The 21,375-nt window shown below is 41.5% G+C and overlaps 1 protein-coding gene and 1 pseudogene across 1 annotated transcript in view; both read right to left on the reverse strand.

The window, feature by feature from the left end:
• OXTR (oxytocin receptor) overlaps positions 1 to 20,058 on the reverse strand; it is a 36,066-nt gene extending 16,008 nt beyond the window's left edge. Inside the window, exons 1-2 of the mRNA XM_027863908.1 lie at positions 19,850 to 20,058; positions 18,136 to 19,491 (exon numbers count right to left, since the gene is read on the reverse strand). Of these exons, the coding sequence (XP_027719709.1) occupies positions 18,136 to 19,069 (934 nt within the window). The 5' untranslated portion in view covers positions 19,070 to 19,491; positions 19,850 to 20,058. The remainder of the gene's footprint in view (positions 1 to 18,135; positions 19,492 to 19,849) is intronic.
• A 40-nt stretch (positions 20,059 to 20,098) lies between these two features.
• The window catches only part of LOC114044378, a 27,678-nt pseudogene continuing 26,401 nt past the window's right edge, over positions 20,099 to 21,375 (reverse strand).

The raw sequence follows: 21,375 nt of genomic DNA on the forward strand, positions 1-21,375 counted from the left end.
TTCATTCATTCATTCATTCATTCATTCATTCATTCATTCATTCATTCCCAGGGAATTCTAGCAGACTTGTCATTTCCCCAGGGCTCCCCCTGGTGTTCAATGGAATAGACAACCTACACATTTAGCTTGGAACTTAACAGAACTTTTTTCTTATTGTAAATAGTGGCTAGCAGCAAAATGAAATGGGTAACATATTTAAAATGATCTGTACACAAAATAAAAGCAATATCAGGTAGCTGGGAAAAAATACAAATATTGCAGTCCCGTAAGAGTTGAAAACTAAAGCCTAGTTTGAGCTAAAGTTTATGATAAAGGCAAACAATAATAAAAAGGGGGAAGAGAATTATTTGGCTAACTGGAGTACAAGAGGAAGATCAAGAAAGTAGCATCTCTGCTTAGGGCTGTGACAATTCCATCTTCAAGGAATTGTCAAATGAGAGTAGAATGGGATCAAAATTTGGACAAAAGACAACATAAGAAAATAAACAGCACTCCTCAATTTCCATCTTGCTTCTGTTTTGTTTACCATAGAGATCAAATTTCAAAATGGAAAGGAATAAAGGAAAACACTTAACATAGATCTAAAACCCAGGATCGGTAATGTAATGGTTAGAAAGCACACTTGTCTGCTTTTCAATGATGTCAAGTCACCTGCCCCAGAAAAAATTTCATCCAAAAGTACTCTCAGGTGTGATTGCTGAGTGCATGTTGGTGAATGGACACTGACAAATGTTCTAGTTTTCACAAAAGGGAAAAAAGCAGATTCAACCATAGGTTAATGAATTTTTTGTCAAATCTTGGCAAATTCTTCAATGTATTACTTTAAAAGATAACTCATGAGCACTTGGGGAAGGTACAAGTGACCACAAAGAGCTGTTATGCTGGACAACCTTCATTTACTATTTTGATTGAGTTACTAGAAAAAAACAGCAAGAGAATACTATGGTCACATTTATGGATGACACAAAACCAGGAGGAAAAGTAATGGATGACAGGTCTGGAATCCCAAAAAAATCTCAATAAATGAGGTTTAAAAGATAAGCTTTACAAAGAAATAAATGCAAAACTCCTGCACTTGAATGTTTTTAATTGCCAAAGTATAAGGCAAGGGAAATTATGGCTCAAAACCTATACATGTATGAATGAATGAGATGAATAACTGAATGAGAAAGCATTTGTTAAGCATTTACTATATACCATGCATTTTTGTGCTCAGCATTAGGAATAGTAATGCCAAAAGCAAGACAGTCTTTCCCCTCAAGAAGCTTATATTCTAATAGAGGAAAATAACACATGTAGGGAGTAATGTTTTGGTCAAGATAGTCATAGGGATAGTGAGTGGAGAGAAGGTAATTGGTTGACACATTCCTTCCAAGAATGGTCCAGTTTACTCACAGGAGAAAGCTAGAGGAGTTTTAGTAGACTCCAGTGTTGATAAATCAGCAACATGGTGTGGCAGCCAAAATATAAAACGTAGCGTTTTTCCAATGATTGGTGGTTTTATCATTATTAGAAGGAATACTCCCAAGAGATGAGCTCATAGAGCTTTTGAGAATTTGAGTAAGCAGTTTTTCCTTACGTTAAGCCTAAATCTATCATTTTGTAATTTTCACCCATGGGTCAATGCAGTACTCTTCTGACCCTCAGGGTCTAGCGTCTCACACACACACACACATACACACACACACACCCCCAAGTTCCCTTGTACTTTGTATACAATTTTTTTATTTACTTATGTAGGTATATGTTGTTCCTTTGCCCCACCACTTCCCAGCCCCCAGTAGAATGTAAGTTCCTTAGGGACCAAGATAATTTAGTTTTTGTTTTTGTATACAAAGTACCTAGCACTGTGCCCAGCACATAATAGGTGCTTAATAAATGCTTGTTGATTTAATAACTGATCATCTTTGTGGGTTTTCTTTCCACTAAACATATCTAAGCCTTCATGGATAGTTTACTGAGTTTTTCTGCCTTGTCCCCCAAAAAGTTTTCCCTGGTGGTCTAATTTGCTGATGAACTTCTCTGAACTTTGTTAAACTATTCCTGTGACAAAAGACACATGGCACACACCACCAAAGCTATATTCAAGCACTTCCTCACTACCATAGTGAGGTATCAGAGTAGGACTTTGATGGTAGAAATTTTATCTGGCCTTGATGAAATAGAAGTATAAATGTGTAGAATGTGAAAAGTGAGAGTCTGGCAGACTTCAGGAATACTTTGCTCACAAATCATTCCTTTAATCTAGAGCTCTGAAATTTTACTAAGCGTTGACGTCAAGCACAAACCAGCCTAAAGTTTTAAGTCATCTGTTCTAGTCAGATCACAATTAGAAGATCATATCTAGGTCTGAGGGCCATATTCTATAAGGGACACTGACAAACTGAAATGCTTCCAGTGAAAGGCCGCCATGATGGTAAAGGGCGTGATTGAGATTACCATTTGAATGAACTGGGCATAGTTAGTCTAGATAACAGAAGACAAATGGGAATATCAAGGGGTGTCATAGGTCTATAATATTCATAGGATCATAGGTGTAGGAACTTTGGAGGCTACAGTGGTACTTTTTCAATGTACAAATGGGAAAACTCTTGAGGGAGGTTAAGTAACTGGCCCAAAGCCACACCAATAGTTAGCATCAGATGCAGAATTTGAACTATGTTTCTGACCATGAGGCCAGTGCCCTTTCCAGTGTAAAATATTGGCTTTGCTTGGCCCTGGAGAACATAAATAGGATCTGTGGGAGTATGTTACAGAGATAAATAATATAGGTTTAGCATAAGTAAAAAATGTCTTCCACAAATAATATTCCAATGAATCTGTGATTTGCAGATATGGGCATTCACTCCAATAACATATTGCAGACCACAACTCATCTATACCTGTCCATCCTGTGTGACTCTTGTCTAAGTCTTTCCATAAATTTGCCATAGGTCCACTCAAAGGGAAGAGGTCTTACCCCAGTTATTCTTGCATTGTGAGTATAACAGTAGAGCATATGGACTATCATTTGGTTATTTCTCACTATAATTAAGTGATCTTTTTTTTAATCATACATTTCTTCAATGACATGCCTTATACCACTTTTTCATAATTCTTTGTTTGTAATGTGCCTGGCAGACACCTACTATTGACTCCCACTTTCCAGTGACCTTTAAAATATATTGAACATCAGCTCTTTGGAGACTATAATATTCCATGACTCACAGTCAGACAACATTTCTGGTATTTAAATGATGAACCTTTCCATTTTTTTTTTCAATGGACTCCGAAAAACTTGGAGTCATCAAGAAAACTTTTCGGTTTCTCAAAAGCAATCCAACCTACTTCTCCTCCTGTACAATTCTGGACCCAACTCATAGTATGCTCACAGAGGCGGTCCAAGATTATATTTCTATATATGTATGCATGTGTGTGTATATATACAACATGTGTGTGCATGTATTTATCAATTGATGTCTCTATATAGATAAATAGAGAGATAGATAGATAGATATGGAGGGAGGGGAGAACAGGGACAGAGAGAGGGAAAGGAATAAAGACATTTTCCCACCCAATTACATATCATAAGTTGGAGAAGAGGTATTCCTCATCCATTTTGTTCCAGTGTGGATAGTTATGTCAAAATCTTTTGGGTGATTATTGATCACATTTAGGGGGATTACTCTTATAAACATTTTACATAGAAGAGAGAAGTTTATATGCATGTATCAGCAATCAGTAATATTCTCTAAATAACTATTTTTGCTAATAATAACATACAAGGTTTTATTTTATGTTCCTACTTTCAAATACCTTGAGAATCAATTCAGTGCCTCAATGCCCTGAAAGTTGTCATATCACACACCTCTTTATACATTGTACTGACATATTTTTCCCACCATCTTTGTTTTCTCTCAGTGTCAGTTCCATTCCCTTTAGAAGCACATGCAGAGTTGAGATATTAGAGTGTAAATCTGATGGCAAGAAGAGTTTGTTATAAAAAAAAAATCATGGCAAATATTTTCCTTCCTTAATATGTTTGTGGTGCTTTTTCCACTTCAGCCTTAAATGCCATTGGGGTGACTTTATTCAGTTTGAGTATTTCCCCAAGCTTTCTTTCAACTGGCTTTCCCTCCAGGACTTCTTCTTTCATGGGGGATAGCGCTCATAATCTCAGATTTCTAAGATTTTACGTAAGAGTCTGGTGTTACCCGTAATTATCATCCTTGTCCTTTTGTCAAGCAGGCCAACTAATTGCTGACTAAGGCAGTTTTTAGGCCCTTTCGGTCTTCTCACTGTAACAATTGACTTTCACTGGCTCGATTCATGTATAAAATTATTATAATCAGTGTTGATGCCCCTTACTTCATCCATTTCCTATTTTTGGCCTCGATAAATTGTTTAAAGAGGTAATGTTGGAGTTGTTTTAATTGCACACCACTCTTTCTCTCATTTTTATTCTTTCTTTTAGCCTTCTGGATTGATCATTGATCTAACTTTAGTAGTCTATACATAAAAGAAAGCTGATTCAAGAATGACCCTCATATCAAAAATAAGTCATTTTTTTATTCACATATAATCTATATTTTTGTGGTCTTATAGTATCTGCCACATCTAGCACCTTTAAATTATTTTTTTTCAAAAACCATCTTCCTGATGCTTCTGTAAAATCTACAAATTTCTTTCACTCCCTACTCTTGCTTCATATTTTCCAACAATGTTTTCAGTCTGCATCTATTTTCACCTTTGCATTGAACTCACAAAGTATCAAAGTATATTTTAATTTCATTTGAAAGTTTTAAATCAGGTTCATTGTAGAATTTCTTTACGTCTTTACTCATCTTCTGCAACAGATGTTGGCACACAGACTGAAAATGTTTTCATAGTGGTCTTTTTTACAAATGCTCATTATGAATACTGAAGTACAAGATAGCCAAATGTCCCATGAAATGTTTCTTTGAACACAGGATGAAACAAACTCTACCAATATCTTTACCTGACTCTACAAGGAGAAACCGAGAGCCATCATTCTATTTAGTTACAATTTCCTTTAGTCTTCTTCCTCTCCTGGTTCAGGTAGGTGACTTGCAGACCTCCTCATTTCCCAATGCAATTGCCCCATCAGCCTGTGCTCTACACAGCCCCGTTATTCTTCCCAACTTCTTTTGCCCCCCGGTGAAAGCATTCTTAGCTACAAAGGGATTGTGCCTTACCAAATAGAACGCTTTGTACATAATAGATACTTAGTAAATATTTCAAGATTAAATCCATTAACAGAACTTCTCTTGGCCTTATCTCTCCAAAATTTCAACTTCCACCCATGTACCCTTTCTCCTCAGCCCACCCTGTCTCATGTGAAAAAGGAAACACAAACCAAAAAAGCCTGACCCTGGAATATGCAAGAAGTCCCCAGCTAATAAATTCCTTCCCTCTCCCCTTCCTTGTTTCCATTTCTTAAATTGCACTTTTAGAAGAAAAAAAATAAAACAAACAAGGTCACCATGTCCAAAATTAAAACATTAGCTAGGAACTTAAAGTGATTTGTAACTGCTGATTCAGCCACGAAGCCTGATCATTAACTATACATCTAATTGCAGCTTCAAGATAAAGGAATTAAGCTTTTGATTTCTCTTGGAAAGCAAATGAAAAACAAGCCTGATTTTCTTTCTTCACCACTACCAGGGACAACTCCTCAGTGAAAGAGGAGGGGGCTGAGAACTTTTATAACTTAGCCTTCTCTTCCACTATGACTTCATAGGGAGCCCCTGAACATTGCCTATGGGTAGAAATATCCTCCCCACCTAGGCCAGGCTGTTATTGTAATGGATTCTTAGATCTGGAAAGAGAATTAAAAGTAATCCAGTTCTGAATACCCCTAGTCCCAGGAAAGTCACCTACAGCCATAATAATCCATGTTTATATATTACTTCAAGGTTTACAAAGCACATTACATATATTCTCTCATTTGGTCCTCACAATAAACCCTGTGAGGTAGATATTATTTTTTCCCCATTTTATGTATGTGGATCCTGAGACTCTGAGAAATTACATGATTTGCCTAGGGACAGAAAGCTTGAAAGTGTCTGAGGAGGGATGTAAATTCAGATCTTCCTGCCTCCAGATCTGTTGTTCTAAGCACTATGATGTTTTTAATGATCTTCTAAGAATTCTTTATTATATATTTTATTATTAATAGTAACATTGTTACTATATTTATAATATACTGTGTTTATATTATATATTTATTATATTTATATTTTATATGCATTTATTATATATTTGTAAAATATTATTATATTTAAATATATACTATGCAGAAAATCTTGGAAAGACTTGCATGAACCAATGCAAAGTGAAATGAGCAGAACCAGGAAAACATTGTACACAGTATCAGCAACATTGTGTGATGATCCACTATGAAGGAATGACTCAGCTCCTCTCAGCAACACAATGGTCCAAGACAAGTACAAAGGACTCACAAAGGAAAATGCTATCCACATCCAGATAAAAAACCGACGGACTCTGAATGCAGATGAAAGCATTTTTTCCACTTACTTCATTCTTTCTTGCACTATTTTTCCTTTTCACCTGTTTCTTCTTTCAGAACTGTGACTAATATGGAAATATTTTTATGTAATAGCACACATATAAACTATATCAAACTGCCTACCATTTTCAGAAAAGGAGAGGAAAAGGAGAGAGGGAGAAAAATTTGGAACTCAAAATCTTGTAAAAAATGAATGTTAAAAATTTGCTTGACATGTAACTGGGGAAAAATAAAATAAATGATAAATAAATAATGAACCTTATTAAACGTACATATATATATATACACATATATGCACCATGCTTCTTTGATGACTGTGCTGAGAGATGGACTTCTAGCCTTTATTCAAACCCTTACAGTGACAAGGAGCTCATTATTGGTCAATGTTGGACTACTCTGATAGTTCCTTATGTTGAATCCAAAGCTACTTCTCAGCTGTAACTTCTCAGCAATTATTTCAGTTTCACCGTCTCTCTGTTGCTACACTTAGGACTTTGACCAAAACATGGATAGTACCAGTACAAGAAGTTATAAAACTCTTTTTCTCACTCCTTCCTTCTTTAAAATCAACAATAATAAACATTTGCTAAGCACTTACTATATGCCAGGCACTGGGCTAACTGATGGGGATACAAAGAAAGGCAAAAAACAGCCTCTTCCCTCATGGAGTCACTGTCAGTGGGGGAGGACTCTTCTACCCACTGAAATCTGACTCCCTCCCAGGATACCCTTTCCAGCAGTGGCTGTACTTTCCCTCAAATCCCCAACTCACTGCGGCTGGTGGTGGAGTTGGAGTATTCTTTGCTTCCCTTTAGCACTTCCATTATCTTATGCTAACACCATCACTTAGTAAGCAACCTCTCTTTTAAGGTTCATTCAATCCATATTGATCACCCAGTCAAGATTCTGGGAACTATTATATACCAACCTTCAGGACGCACACTCCTTCCTTTCTCAATGAGTTCAGTGACTGATTTACAGCCTTTCTCTCCTTCCCAGCTCTTGCGCTCATACTAGGAGGCTTCAACATGCATGTTGATAGTCTTTCAAATACCCTAACCTTCCAATTGCTCGACTTACTCATTTTCCATGACCTACTCCCAAAAATGGTCATACCTTTAATCTTGCCAACATCCACAAGTGATCTATGCTCATGAACTCTGGAATTCCTTTGTCTGATCATCAACTTGTGTCACTCCACCTATCCCTGTGCCTTACAAGCTCTAACCCTATTATCCATCCTCACCAAGACCTCTAATCCCTCCAGCCCTCAGTTCCTTCTACTGGCTACATACTGTCCTCCCTTCCTCATCTTAATCCCTTGGTGAACCAGTTCAATTCTTCACTATCCTCTTCTCTCAAGTCCCTCATCCACACTTCCTATCACCAATCTTGCTCTGCCAAGCCTCAGCCTTAGATTGCTTCCACCTTCTGTTGCCTTCACTCCTATGCATATGCTGCTAGACAGAGCTGAAGAAAATCATGAAACCATGCTATGTGTCCACTAAAAATTTATGTTACACAATCTCAACTAGGCTTCACCACAGCAAGACAATTCTCTTACATCTCTCAAATTAACTCACTATCTCACTCACCACGTTGGCTTTTCCAGATGTTTATGTCCCTCCTCAAACTTCCCGTAGAGCTACCTCACCTCATCTGCTCACCTGAGAACCTTGCTTCATATTTCACTGGTTTGAATACACTCATTGCCTCATACCTGGACTATTGAAATGGCCTCCCTGACTTGTCTCTCCTCACTCTAGTATATCCTTCATTCAGCTGTCAAATTGATCTTCCTAGAGAGCAGACCTGACCGTGTCACCTTCCTTTTCAATAAACTCCAGAAGCTCCTTGCTGTCACCAGGATGAAATATAAAATCTTCTAATTGACTTTTAAAGCATTTCATAACCTGACCCCATTCTAACTTTGCATTTTCTTACATCTTACTCCCCTTGACATAAGCTACCTTCTAGTGACACTTGCATCATTACCATTCTTCACACAAGGCACTCCCCACTCCCTGCATTTTCACTGGCTGTTATCCTCCATGCCTGGAAGTCTCTTGTCTCCTCTGCTTCCGGACTTCCCTGGCTTCCTCCAAGTCTCAGCTAAAGCCTTACCACCTGTTGCAGGAAGCTTTTCCTGGTCCTCCTTAATGCTAGCGCCTTCCCTCTGAGATTATCTCCAATTAATCCTAAATACAGCTTGTGTATGCATAGTTGTTTGTATGTTGTCTCTCATATTAGACTGGGAGCTCCTTAAGATTAATAACTGGGTTTTTGCCTTTCTTTGGATCTTACAAAGGGCTTAGCACAGTGCCTGGCCCATAGGAGGTGCTTAATAAGTGTTTATTTTCTTGAATTAACAAAACTGGTCATATTCTATAACCCTGGAATTCCATTTATTGGGCTACACTCTATGGATGTTAATTAGGAAAAGCATCATAGATTTGGAGCTTGGAGGGGGGAAACCACAGAGGCATTCAAGTCCAACCCCTTAATTTTACAGAAGAAGAAACTGAGGCAAAGTCATTAAGTGAATTGCCTAGAGTCACACAGTAAGTATCTAAGGTATGGTTTGAACTAGGGTATTCCTAACTCCCAGTCTAGTGCTCTATCCCCTACATGATGTTAAAGTATATCATGATAGATAGAATCAAAAAGACTTGGGTTGAAATCTTACCTTTACTATTTGCTCTGTATACTATTCTATGTGACCATAATTAATGCACTTGATCTCTCTTTGCCTCAGCTTCCTCATCTGTACAAATAAGGATACAATATTTGCCTTACATGACTGTTGGAAGGCTCAAATTAGATAATCTATGCAAAGTGCTTCCCCAATTTTGAAGTACTTTGTAAATGTCAGATATATTACTAGAAAGGGAGGGGAAAGACTCATCCAGGCTAAAATATTCCTAGTGGCTTTAGTCTTACTAGTGGGAAAAACATGCACAACTTTCATGTCCAAGAACTGGGGAATGACTAACCAAAAAGTGGCATAAAAGCATTTCAGAATATAAGAAATTATGATGTTCTGGCTTTCATTCAGTAGAGAACACTGACTCATTCTCCAGTATAGGCACATGAAGTAGAAAAATTTGGGGAGGGGGAGTGGCAGCAGGAAGGGAGGAGAGAGGAATTCTCATCTTCCCACTCAAAAACTGTCCTACTCTGCTCTAAAGTGAGCTAAGAAATTTACTTTAAGATTTCATTTTGTATAGATTATCACATTTGAGCTTCACAAAAAATAGGTGAGGCAAGTATTTTTATTATCACTTTTACAGATAAGGAAACTAAGGCAAAAGGAAATCGACACCTTGTCTGTAGTGACATAGTATAGTAAGTGGCAAAAGTGGGAAAGCTTGTGAAAGCTTTAAGGTAATTTGTATAAACTTGGAGTATGACCAGTCAGTCAAAGCAACTCAGAGACTATCCTGAAGGACTTCCATTTGGAAAAGAAAAGTTTGACAGCTACTTAAGGGGCACTTCTTGTGCTAAGGACTGGGACAGAGATATGTGCCTAACCTACAAAATTACTAAGAATGATGTTGATTATCCCCAGATATGCTGACCCTGTAATAATGCTCCTCTTATAGAAGAAACTATAGCAGATAACACAGTTCCAGCAGATGGCAAAAGCCACTCATCCAAGAAGCAGCAATCAGCGACTATAGAGGCAGAAAGGAAGGGTTGGGGGTACAGAGAAACATCAACAAGCCAAAGACAACTGCCCAAAGACAGGGCTAGGAGAAGTGTGCCAACATATCCTCAGCAGTATGCAAAGTCCAGAGTGTTTCCTTTTCCAACCATATGGGAAATCATATCCCTTTGTATATATGGGTAGCACAGAAAGATCCCATGATTTGCTTTCTCTTGTTACTTTCCTTGCTGTCATATTATATAACTAAATGCTTTGCTAATTGATTTTTGGTTCCTGCCTAAATGACTAGAAGGGAATATACTAAATGGAGATTTGAGTTGTCTTTGCAAAACCATGATTATCTAAAACAACTCACACTGAGCCTGGCTTATAGCTGTGAGGGACTGTCTGATGTTGGCAGCTACCAGGTTGGGTGCTGTGGCAAGAGTAGGGTAAGATCTGGGTATTTTGGAAGTTGAGGCAGGGGCTGTGGTAGGCAGAGTCCTGTGTACTGGGATGCGCTGGATACGGAGAAGCCCTGAGGCAATTGGGCAGTGCTTTGTGAGATAAGCTGGGTACAAGGAAGTAGCCGGAGCTTGAGCTCCTGAGGCAAGGGGCGGTGCCACGTGGGAGTGGGACGGCAGAGGACTGAGTTCCCTCTGATTAGTCCCCTCCCTATATGCAACGTCATCCCCAGATGCCTCTTGTGACCTTCCTGACTTCCTGGGTCCCTTTGTGCAGCACTGACCCAGACCCCTCCTGAGTCTGACTTCCTAGGTCACGTACTCTTGTCTATGCGTCATTCCCAGATGCCTCCTTCCTATATCCATCCTGGCTTCCTACGTCACTCCCTCCCCCTTGGTGTGCTAAACTCAGACAGCCCCTTCCGGTATCTGACCCTACAATCATTGGCTAGTAAGCGGGCTGGGGAGGAGGGGCTAAGTAGGTACTTAGAACAAGCGTGGTCAGATCACACGCGTGCTCTCCCCTGGCTCCTGCCCTGTTGCTCTGGCCTTGCTGCTTGGGCTTGCTATGATGGCTTGCTGTGTTGGCCTCTGAATAAAGCTCTGGTGTTGGTGCCTCCCGATGGCTCGTCTCTGTGTGGTGATCCGGCTGAGGACCGAAGACCCGGGTGTGGGTAAGACTCTGGTAGTGTACTCCTTATAGAAGGAGTGGGTACTGGTGCACGGCTGGCAGAAGGTCGGCGTGTGGCCAGTATAATAGCAAAGGATTCCAGGATATTGTAAGACTCATTGGAAACTAAGAATTCTGGAGGGGGAGATGCAGAGCTGGTGACCTTTGACCCAATTCCCATTGTCACAGCCAAAGTCCCTGCCCCCCCTCCATAGCCAGTGACCTTTGCTTTATAATCCTCCAAAAGCTGCAAAATTCCCTGCCACCTTTATATCGCTATTAGTCCCCGTGAAGGGAATTATGATCTTTCATAATAATCTATACGTGTAATAAATATACTAAGAGATTAGATTTTTCAGAATTGCTTGTGAGTCAGAAGCTCACAATGCCCCATAAGATGATCAATCAAACTTTGACAATGCTCACAATCACTTGTGCCTGTGTACTTTAAGTGAAGCCAATCAAAGACTTTAGGACCTATTCCCATCACAGAACTCTGGTCCTGCACCCCACTAAGTAATGACCCCCAAAGACTTGAGCAATATTGCTCCCACAGGACTCCAGAGTTGTACTGTCTTCCACTTGTGGGTTGTCATGGGAAATCACTCAGGCTCTGGAAAACAATCATTTGTAATCCACCTTCCCTCCTCTCTTCCCATTGTGATTTAAGTATATAATCTCAGTCTTCACTTTAGCAAAGTGGAATTCTGATCAGGTGAATTCCCAATTTGCAAATCTATTCCTCATAATAAAACTCATTTATTAAACAGCTACGTGATTACTGGCACTCTGTCTCTTGCCTGTTGTTTCATCATTCTCAGGTTAGAGACTGGCTCAGTAAAATCCTGTTAACATCCCATGGGCAAATTTGAGAGAAAATGGTAATATTTTGAAAGCTAAACATAGTTCATCTATAAATAAATGTCAGATTTTTAAAAGTCAGATTACTTTCCTCTTTGGCTCCAAGATTTCCATGAACTAGGAAGTGACAGGGTAGTATCTGGTAATAGAGTCAAAGACCCAGAAGGAATTTTAAAGATCATCCATTCCAAGTCAGACACTAACTAGAGAAATTAAGTAACTAACCCAAGGTTAGAGGACAGAGCCAGAACAAAATCCAAGTCTCCTAGGGCTCCTTCCATTATACCACACTGTCCTGTATGCACAATAAGATCTTAATTATCTCTGTATCCTCTTTCCCCCTCCTTCAGTGCCTAAAATGAAGTGCACAAGGAAGGTACTTAATCAGTAGTCACTAAGATCTCAGGGTGTTAGCTAACCTGGTGATGATGATGATGATGGTGGTGGTGGTGGTGATGATGAGGATGATGATGATGATATCTCACGTTAAGTATGACACAGTGGAAAACACACTGGCTCTAGAGTCAGAATAAATGAGTTTAAATCCTGCCTTTGATGTTTACAACCTCTATGGTATCGGGAAAATCACAACCTCCCTGGACCTCAGTTTTCCACTCTGTAAAATAAGGACATTGGACTAGACAGCCTTTAATGATTTTGTCAGCTCTGGAGCTATGATTTCGTGAAATAAGTTACTAGTTTACAAAACACTTTCAACCACACAATCCTGACCAGGCAGGTAGGTGACACAATGGATAGAGTTCTGGAGTTAGAAAGAACTGAGTTCAAATCCAGTTTCAGACACTTACCAGCTGGATAATCTTGAGCAAGTCACTTCACACTGCCTGCCTCAGGCAGTTAACCTCCTTAAATGGAGTTAATAATTGCACCTACATCCTGGGGTTATTGTGAAAATAATATGAGATAATGTTTGTAAAGTGTTTTGCAGACCTTAAAGTGGTATCCAAATACTAGCTGTTACCAGTCTAAGTATTATTATCTAGATTTTACAGATGAGGAAAACAAGGCACAGAAAAGTTAAATGACTTGCCCAAGTCATGAAACTCTAGCTTTATGAGTACCAGCTTAGAGAGGCAGGGCCAGGTCTCTTGACTAGCAGCATCTTTCATCCTTTTCACCATACTAGACTTCAGCCCAGCCCCTAGTGCTACCCAATGCCTTTCTACTCCTTCCCAGGGAATTCTGTAATTTGGTGAGGAAGAAGAGGGTAAAGGGGGTGATATTAAAACACTAGAAGGACCAGGCATATCAATGAATAAAAAAAAAATTCTTGCTTGGTCCTTCTTAGAAGGAAGTCACTTGAAGCTCAGGAAAAGGAGCAACATACCCCTAATACCACTGCCCATTGTTCCTTCCTCCTGTCCTGAAGTCATCCATGCCACAGCTAAGAGTCCTCAACTCCAGCACTATCTCTCTGCCCCTTTCCTGGGCTTCTCCAGCAGGAAGGCACACACACCTTACCACAATCAACTGCAATCAATTGTCCCAAATTTTCAACTGTCCTGGAAATTTCATTGTGATGAACAGTATCTAACTCAGTAAAAGATGCAAAACTTATCGAGATTCCTCACCTTGCCCCCAATCATGAACTCTATGCTAAAATCAAAAATGAGGATTGCACTCTTCCACATTCAAATGTTAGTGATCTAATGTGCTATCTCTTCCAGGGGAAGTTGCATTTTTAAAAGAGGACAGTACTTAAGCAAAAGGAAGAAACTTTTTATGTTAAATCTCAGGCAATGTGGCATCCAATTGGAAGAAATGTTCCAGGGCAGAAGGGCCTGTCCCAGGCCTTTTGAATTATACCTGAAATGTGACCACCAACTTCATCTAAACATGAGACCATCGCCTAGGACTAGGAAACTCCAAGACAGTCTCTTCCTTTCCCTTCTCAGGTTCTCTCTGTTTCTCTCACTTTCACTGGCCATTATATGGAACAAACATTTATTGCTATAATGTTTTATACTTACTAAAGTTTCTTATTCTTTTTCCTTCTCATACTTTATTGAGCTGTTTCTCAAAAACAAAAGTTGCTTCTTAATAAATCATGGCCTTAGTTTTTTTTTTCCCCTGTGGGTTAGTCATCCCTCACTGGGGGGACGGAACTAGTGATGATTGATTTTTACCTCTGTTTTAATCCTACTTTAGTCAAAGGTGTACTGGACTGCAAGAACCAATCATTACATTTTTAGTGTAAGTATTTACACCTTGAAAATTGGCAAACCTTACAATTCAGGACTTGATCTATTGCATTATTGATTTCTAATTTTAAGAAGGTGATGGAGAAATCTTAATAATGCAGATTAATTTTTAAAGTAGTCAATACTTTTTTGGAGAGACCATTGTTAAACATCTGCCGGCATGTTGAAGAATATAGTAAAGGAGGGGTTGCATGGTGTAATCAATAGGGGCCTGGCCTTGGACCTGGCATGTAGTAGTTGCTTAATAAATGTTTATTAACTGGTTTGCTTGGAGTTGAGAAGGCCAGGAATTAAGCCCTACCTCTAACTTGCAAAGAGCCTGGATTCCAATCTTAGCTATGACAATACTAATAGTATCCAACTCTTCCTGACCCCATTTGGGGTTTTCTTGACAAAGATACTGGAGTGTTGCCATTTGCTTCTCCAGCTTGTTTTATGGATGAGGAAACTGAGGGAAACAGTTGCCCGGGGTCAAGTACCTGAGGCCATATTTGAACTCAGGTCTTCCTGACTCCAGGCACAGCACTCTCTCCACTGCACCACCTACCTGCCTCCAAAGTGTGTCACTTATCCTTACTATAATCATTGGACTAAGTATTGTGCCACTAAAAGAAGTCATTTAATCTCTTACTTATCCCACTCCTTCCTCAAGCATCATGCATTATGCATTATGAATGAGTTGCCAATCGTTGGCGATGGAATTCCTTACACTGAGGAAATCATAAGTCTGGAGAAACACAGTAAACATAGTAATAGTGACTCAGGCTAACATAGCCCTTAAAGTTTATAAGCATCTGTACTCACAATTGCCTCCCTAGGATAAAGTAGGACAAATAACGCATTATCATTTCCATTTTACAGATGAGGAAACTGAGGCTCAGAGGGTCTGAGTGACTTGCCTAGGACCACACACCTCGTACAAGTGTCAGAACCAATACTGGAATCCTGGGTTCTATGCAATTACCTTCACCATTTTTTTTTTGTGAGGCAACTGGGCGGGGAGGGTGGGTTAAATGACTTGGACAAAGTCAGGCAGCTAGTGAGTGTTATGTGTCTGAGGCCAGATTTGAACTCAGGTCCTCTTGACTCCAGTGCCAGTGCTCTATCCACTGCTCCACCTAGCTGCCCCTACCTTCACCGTTCTTTTGCTTCAGCTGTGGCAACACTGAAGATGAGTTGTCCTACATGAAGAAATGCTATATGACTCCTATTCCCACCTCTCAGACTGGGGAGGGGGAGGAGATGAAAGACAGCCTATTAGTTTCACACTTACCTAGTAACCCTTATCAATTGTCAAGATGACAATGGCAAGGGCTTACTTTGTAGCAACATAGAGTTAGACCTGGAAGAAACCTCAGAGGTCATTTAGTCTAACTCCCTCCCTTTAAAGAGGAATGACTTACCCAAGGTCATACAGTGGCAGAACTGGGATTTGAACCCAGGTCCTCTGTCTTCAGATTTCATGGATTTGTTCTTTCCATCATGCTAGTTCCCCCATGCTGCCTGAGGAAACTGAGTCCCATAAAAGTTAAGTGATTTTCCTTAACCACACATTCAGCATTTGAACCCAGGTCATCCGTCTCCAAATCCAGTGTTCTTTCCCCAGCACTGCCTGTAAAACTCCGCTATTCTATTCACAATGAACCCCATGGTTTTGCAATCTTGTCTTATTATTCCTTCTAAGCACTTGCTAAGCCTCTTCTAGACTAGATACAATGGATGCCATTTAATATTCTTACTGGTTACATTTTCAGCCACTTATGGCCACCAAAGATCAACCACAAAATCCACATGTGGTCATTTTTATATAAATAGTCTCCGCCCTGGGATCTAATTTGCTGCTTACACTTCTCTAAGTTAATTTGCTCCAGACTAAGGGTAGGAGCCCCCTTTCCAGAGAATACTGCCTGTCCTCACATCCTCTCTCCTTCTGTTGAGGACTGAATCTGAGCAGGTTGTCCCCCCTGACCCAGCAGCCTTCTTGTATCTGGGCAGGTGGCTGGCTTTTGGCCACCTCCCCTCCACCCCACTCATGTCTAGCTCCCACTGTCTAGTGACCAATCATGATCCCAGGGGACCAAAGAGGAAGCATGATCTATGCTCACTCTCCCAGAGAGGTGACAGACTCAAGATACTGAATGAGACACATTTTGGGGCAAGGGACATGTGGAAATTTGTTATGCTTCATGATGTATATTTATTACAGGGGTTTGGGTTTTTTTTTAGCAGAGAGGGAAGAAGTGAAAAGAAGAGAAAATAAATACTCATTAATTGAAAATTAATTGGAAAATTATATTATTATATATTATATTGGTATATTATTAATAATATATTAATGATTATATTATATTAATTGAAAAAAATAAAAAATTTAACAAAAAAATTTTTAAAGAAAAATGTTGGGTGAGTAGGTAAGAATTTCATCTTCATAGCAATAGCAGAATTATTCATCCTGGCTTCTGTCTGCATTGGTATTCTTCTCATAACACTATGCATAAAATAATAATGTTGAAAACCAGAGAAACACCCTGCATAACTCATTTGGCACACACTGTTTTCTTTGGAGGAAATAAAAGTCAGAGAAGCAAAGGAAATCACCATGACCTAAAATTCCCTTTGCTAATGTATTTCCCTGTTCTCTGCAGTAGGAGTAGGGAACTCTTTTTTTCTTTTGTGCATTAATTAACTACAGGAAAAATAAAGCTAAGGGACACATAATGGCTAACTAATACATATCTATATGTATATGTATATACATACATGTAAATACATATATGTATACATATATATGTTTATGTGTGTGTGAGGGCAGCTGGGCAGCCAACTGTAGCCAGCTAAAGAGTGATGGAGGAGAGATCCTCTCTTCTTTCTTCCCAAAACATTTGCCTGTTAGCTCTACAAAGCAGTTATCTCATTCAGCCTCAAAGAGCCACATACACAATGAAGTGAATGAAACCACATGCCCTGGCAGAAAGTGAGACTGCTTTGGGGAGTGTAGGTTCACATTGTTGAAGGTAAAAACTTATTAGCTATCACCCATGTGCTCAGGACATTTTAACACATTATGACAATATAATACCTTGGAAAGAACATTGAATTTGGAGTCAAGGGAACTGGGTTTGAAGTTGCTACCTGTGTGACCTGAGCAAATCACTTAACCTATCTAAACCTCATTTTCCTAATCTGTAAAATTAGGGGGAAGGTGGACTAAGTGAGTAGGTAATAGGTCCCTTCCAGTTCTAAATCTATAATCTTAAGAATGGTGAAGCATTACTCTTCCCCATTCTCGCAGAGGGAAAGCAGCGCTTGTCTAAGGGGAAGGAAGCTGCAGGAAGGATAGAGCATACCTCAGCATTGTGCCTGATACTTATTTTGTGTTGGTATCATCTCACATCTGGGGATTAGATAACTTGGTTCTGAGACAGCAGAAGTTGGGCTCTCTATTCTCCCAATCAGAGCTAGATATTTTAAGGACCCTCCTCTCCCCTCAAGTTTAGGTAGTTCTTCAGACAGTAGCTCCCCACAGTCCCTACCTTGGATACTCATTCTACCCTGGCACTTATGTGTGTCCTAAACTCATTGACCACCCCATTGCCCCCTTCCAGCCCTCTACCCAGGAGCTAAAGTGTCACCACTGAAACAAGAAGGGCCAGGAGAAGGACTATGACTATGGTTTATACCCAAAACCCACAGCTGAGGAGAGATGAGCCTTCCCACCCTTCTGTGGACATCCCCCGTCTTACTTTCTTTAGGGGCATCGGGATCCCAAACAGACCACATCTGAACGAAGAAGAAAGGAGTCCAGCACACAATGAAGGCCAAGACAATAATAAAGGTCATCTTGATGGTGCGTATTTTGGCCTTGGAGATGAGCTTGACGCTACTGACCCGAGACAGAGCTGCCCCATCGCTAGCATCTGCCCCACAGGTAACAGATGAGGCCAAGGGCCCAGCAGCTCGGGGCTCATGAGCTGTCTTAAGCTTCAAATTCTGCCAGATTTTAAAGCTGATAAGCCCATAGCAGGCACTGAGCACCAGCACTGGGATGATGTAGACAGTCAGTGTGATCCAGGTGATGTACGCCTTGGGTCCCCAGGGCTGGATGAACACCGCCCAGCAGTCGTATACGCCTTCGCTCACCTCCCTCAAGGAGAAGATCTGGATCTGAGGCACGCTGACCACCAGGCACACCAACCACGTGCAGAGGACTGAGAGGTGGTCCGACTGACCGCGCAGGGAGCGCAGCGGCTGGCAGATGGCCAGGCAGCGGTCCAGAGACATTAGCAGCAGCAGATAGGTGGAGGCGAACATGCCCACCACCTGCAGATACTTGACGAGGCGGCAGAGGAAGTCGGGTCCGTAAAAGTGGAAGGTGATGTCCCAAAGGAGCTGGGGCAGCACCTGGAACACAGCCACCACTAGGTCGGCGATGCTGAGATGTTTCATGAAGAAGAACATGCGGGAGTGCTTGTGGCGGGTGGTGCTCAGGGCCAGCAGGACGCACAGGTTGCCGGTCAGCGCCAAAAAGAGGATCACACTCAGCACAGTCACCTCCACCTTGGCCATGGCCTCGTTGCGTTGGACGGGCACAGAACTGCGGTTGCTGGAGAGTTCCAGGCTCCAGTTGGCGCTGCAGTTCAGGGACCCCGGTTCTGCCGCTTCGCTGGGGCTCTCCATGGTGGGCAGGAGTCTTGCTGACTTTGCTGCCTGCCGAATGTCTCACAGCCCGCTGCCCCGGGCTCCGGCCATAGCGTTCAGACTACCAGAGAGTGACCCAGGAGCCGTGCCGAGACGCACCCCGCTGCGCGTCTTCGGGAGCTGCGCTCCGCTCCTCGCCTCTGCTTGGCCACCAGCCGGGAAGCGCTCTTTATAAGACAGACTCACGAGAGGGGGAGTTGCGCGCGCCGGACCAGCTGTCCTGCCCCTCCCGTCCCTACCGGCGCCCCTCCTTCTCCTAGGGGCGAGATACCGAAGAGGTCTAGCACGCGACGGTGCTGGCGTGAAGATGGTTCGGGGGTCCAGAGTGTCTTCGTCTCCACCGCCCCAGAGAGTAGGGGGAGCTCCAGGAGCTGGGCTCAGTTGCTCTCCGAAGTCCTAACCTGTGAGCAAACAGAGTGGAAGATAGAAAGCCCGAGGGCCCCACAGTATCATCCTTTCCCACCCACCTTCCAGCCCGCCCCCGGCCTCTGAGTCCCTCAGAAGTCTGCGTGAGACCTCCGACGCGCAATCCTCTGCAGGCTGGATCCGGGTACAGAAGGGCAATTTAGAATCCCAGCCCGCGCTCTCTGAGATTGCAAGCTTTCAACCTCTCCCGGAGCATCCCTAGGAAGCCTCCTGAGAAGACTAATCTAAATCTTTCCTATCCCTCTCCCTGCCTCTCCTCTGTGGCCACTCTGCCCTATCACCTCCAGTGCTAGTATACCATCCCCTCTCCAGCCAAGTGCCCACCGCTCCTACCTGCTCCTGGGGCAAACTCGCGGGTGCCCCTAAGTTTTCTCCTCTATGAAGTTGCTCTCCCCCATCTTTCAAAGACCGAATCTCCCGGGCTTAGGTTCAGTCCTGAGGCAATCTCCTCCACCTCCAGCCTCTTCCTGCGTCCTTGTGCCAAGCTGTCCAGCTTTGAGCTGAGCCGGGAGCCCAAGGGAGAAGCGGGTGTCTTGCAGGAGGCAGTGGTTTACAAGGGTGAATGAAGCACCGAGGACTGGCTTAGCTACAGCGGTGCCAAGAACGGGGCTCCAGCAGCTTGGTCCGCTAAGGGGCGCAAGAGGCTACAGATAGGCAGATCCTCCCAAAACCCAGCTTTCCCCACAACGTGCTAATAAACATATTTATTTCACAGGAGGATGGCAAAGGCAAGCGGGAATGAACATCATAAATAACCCTGCTACTTTCTTCAGTTCTTGATTTATTTGACTTGTTTGCAAAAGGGAGGGCTTTATTTGATAGAGCAGCCATTCTTAGAGTATATGCCTAAGATTTTTTTTTAATCAAAAACTCATCATCGTTGTCATCAAGGGAATTTACTCGCTATAATATTATAATTGAAATATTGGTTTAAAAAACAAAGAGTACATCGTGTAATGGATTTGGGAATTAATTCAACCAAAGCCTTGTTTAGGGAAGATCTGTCTGCTATTAACCCCTCTGTAAAACACTTAGTTTTCTGATCAGATATTCAGAAAGTCTGAGTTCTTGCTTAATAATTTCAGCTCACATTTATATTGTATTTCACAAACATTTTCTCCTCACCACAACCCCAGGAGGTGGGGTTTCTCAAGCATTATTACCCCCATTTTACAAGTAAGAAAAGTGAGGTTCAGAGGGGATAAAGTGCCTTGCCTAAAGTCACAGAACTAGCATTACAAGGATCCCATTGATGGTCCTGGAGCTTAAATGTGGTATTCCTTCCAAATTGTGGTATTTGGGGAGGAGTCTTGGAAAATCTAATCTCCCTTTATTAGGTAAAAGCAGTTCCATTCTGCTTGGTTCTATCTTACAGCTGGTTCACAAATTCTCTGCAGACAAAATTTTAAATCTTGCATGTTGCTAAGAAAACATTAAAAACAGCATCCTTTCCATCCTCCAGCCCCCTTCCTTACTCACTCTTGGATTTTCCCCTGTAGATGTCAATACTGATAAGGGTCAAGAATGATTTTAAAAGTGGGGGAAAGGGGAATCAAACAGGAATGTAGCTCTATAGAGGTTATTGAAATGACCCTAGTCAATGCCTGTTTTCCTGTGATATTTCACTTTTCTCTCTTTTGATTTGTCCAAGAGATCGCAGTTAGCCAAGGACAGTCACCTGAGTCCAAAATAAGTCTTATGCCATTACATCACTTTTGACTGTGACCAGAGTTTGAATGGAACAGAATTTTCAGTGCCTCATACAGTCATTCTTTCTACTGCACTCAATAAATAGTAGCTGAATGCATGAGTGGATGGATGGATGGATGGATGGATGGATGGATGGATGGATGGATGGA

This window comes from Vombatus ursinus, unplaced genomic scaffold, assembly GCF_900497805.2.
Source record: "Vombatus ursinus unplaced genomic scaffold, bare-nosed wombat genome assembly UNPS02014773.1, whole genome shotgun sequence".
NCBI lineage: Eukaryota > Metazoa > Chordata > Mammalia > Diprotodontia > Vombatidae > Vombatus > Vombatus ursinus.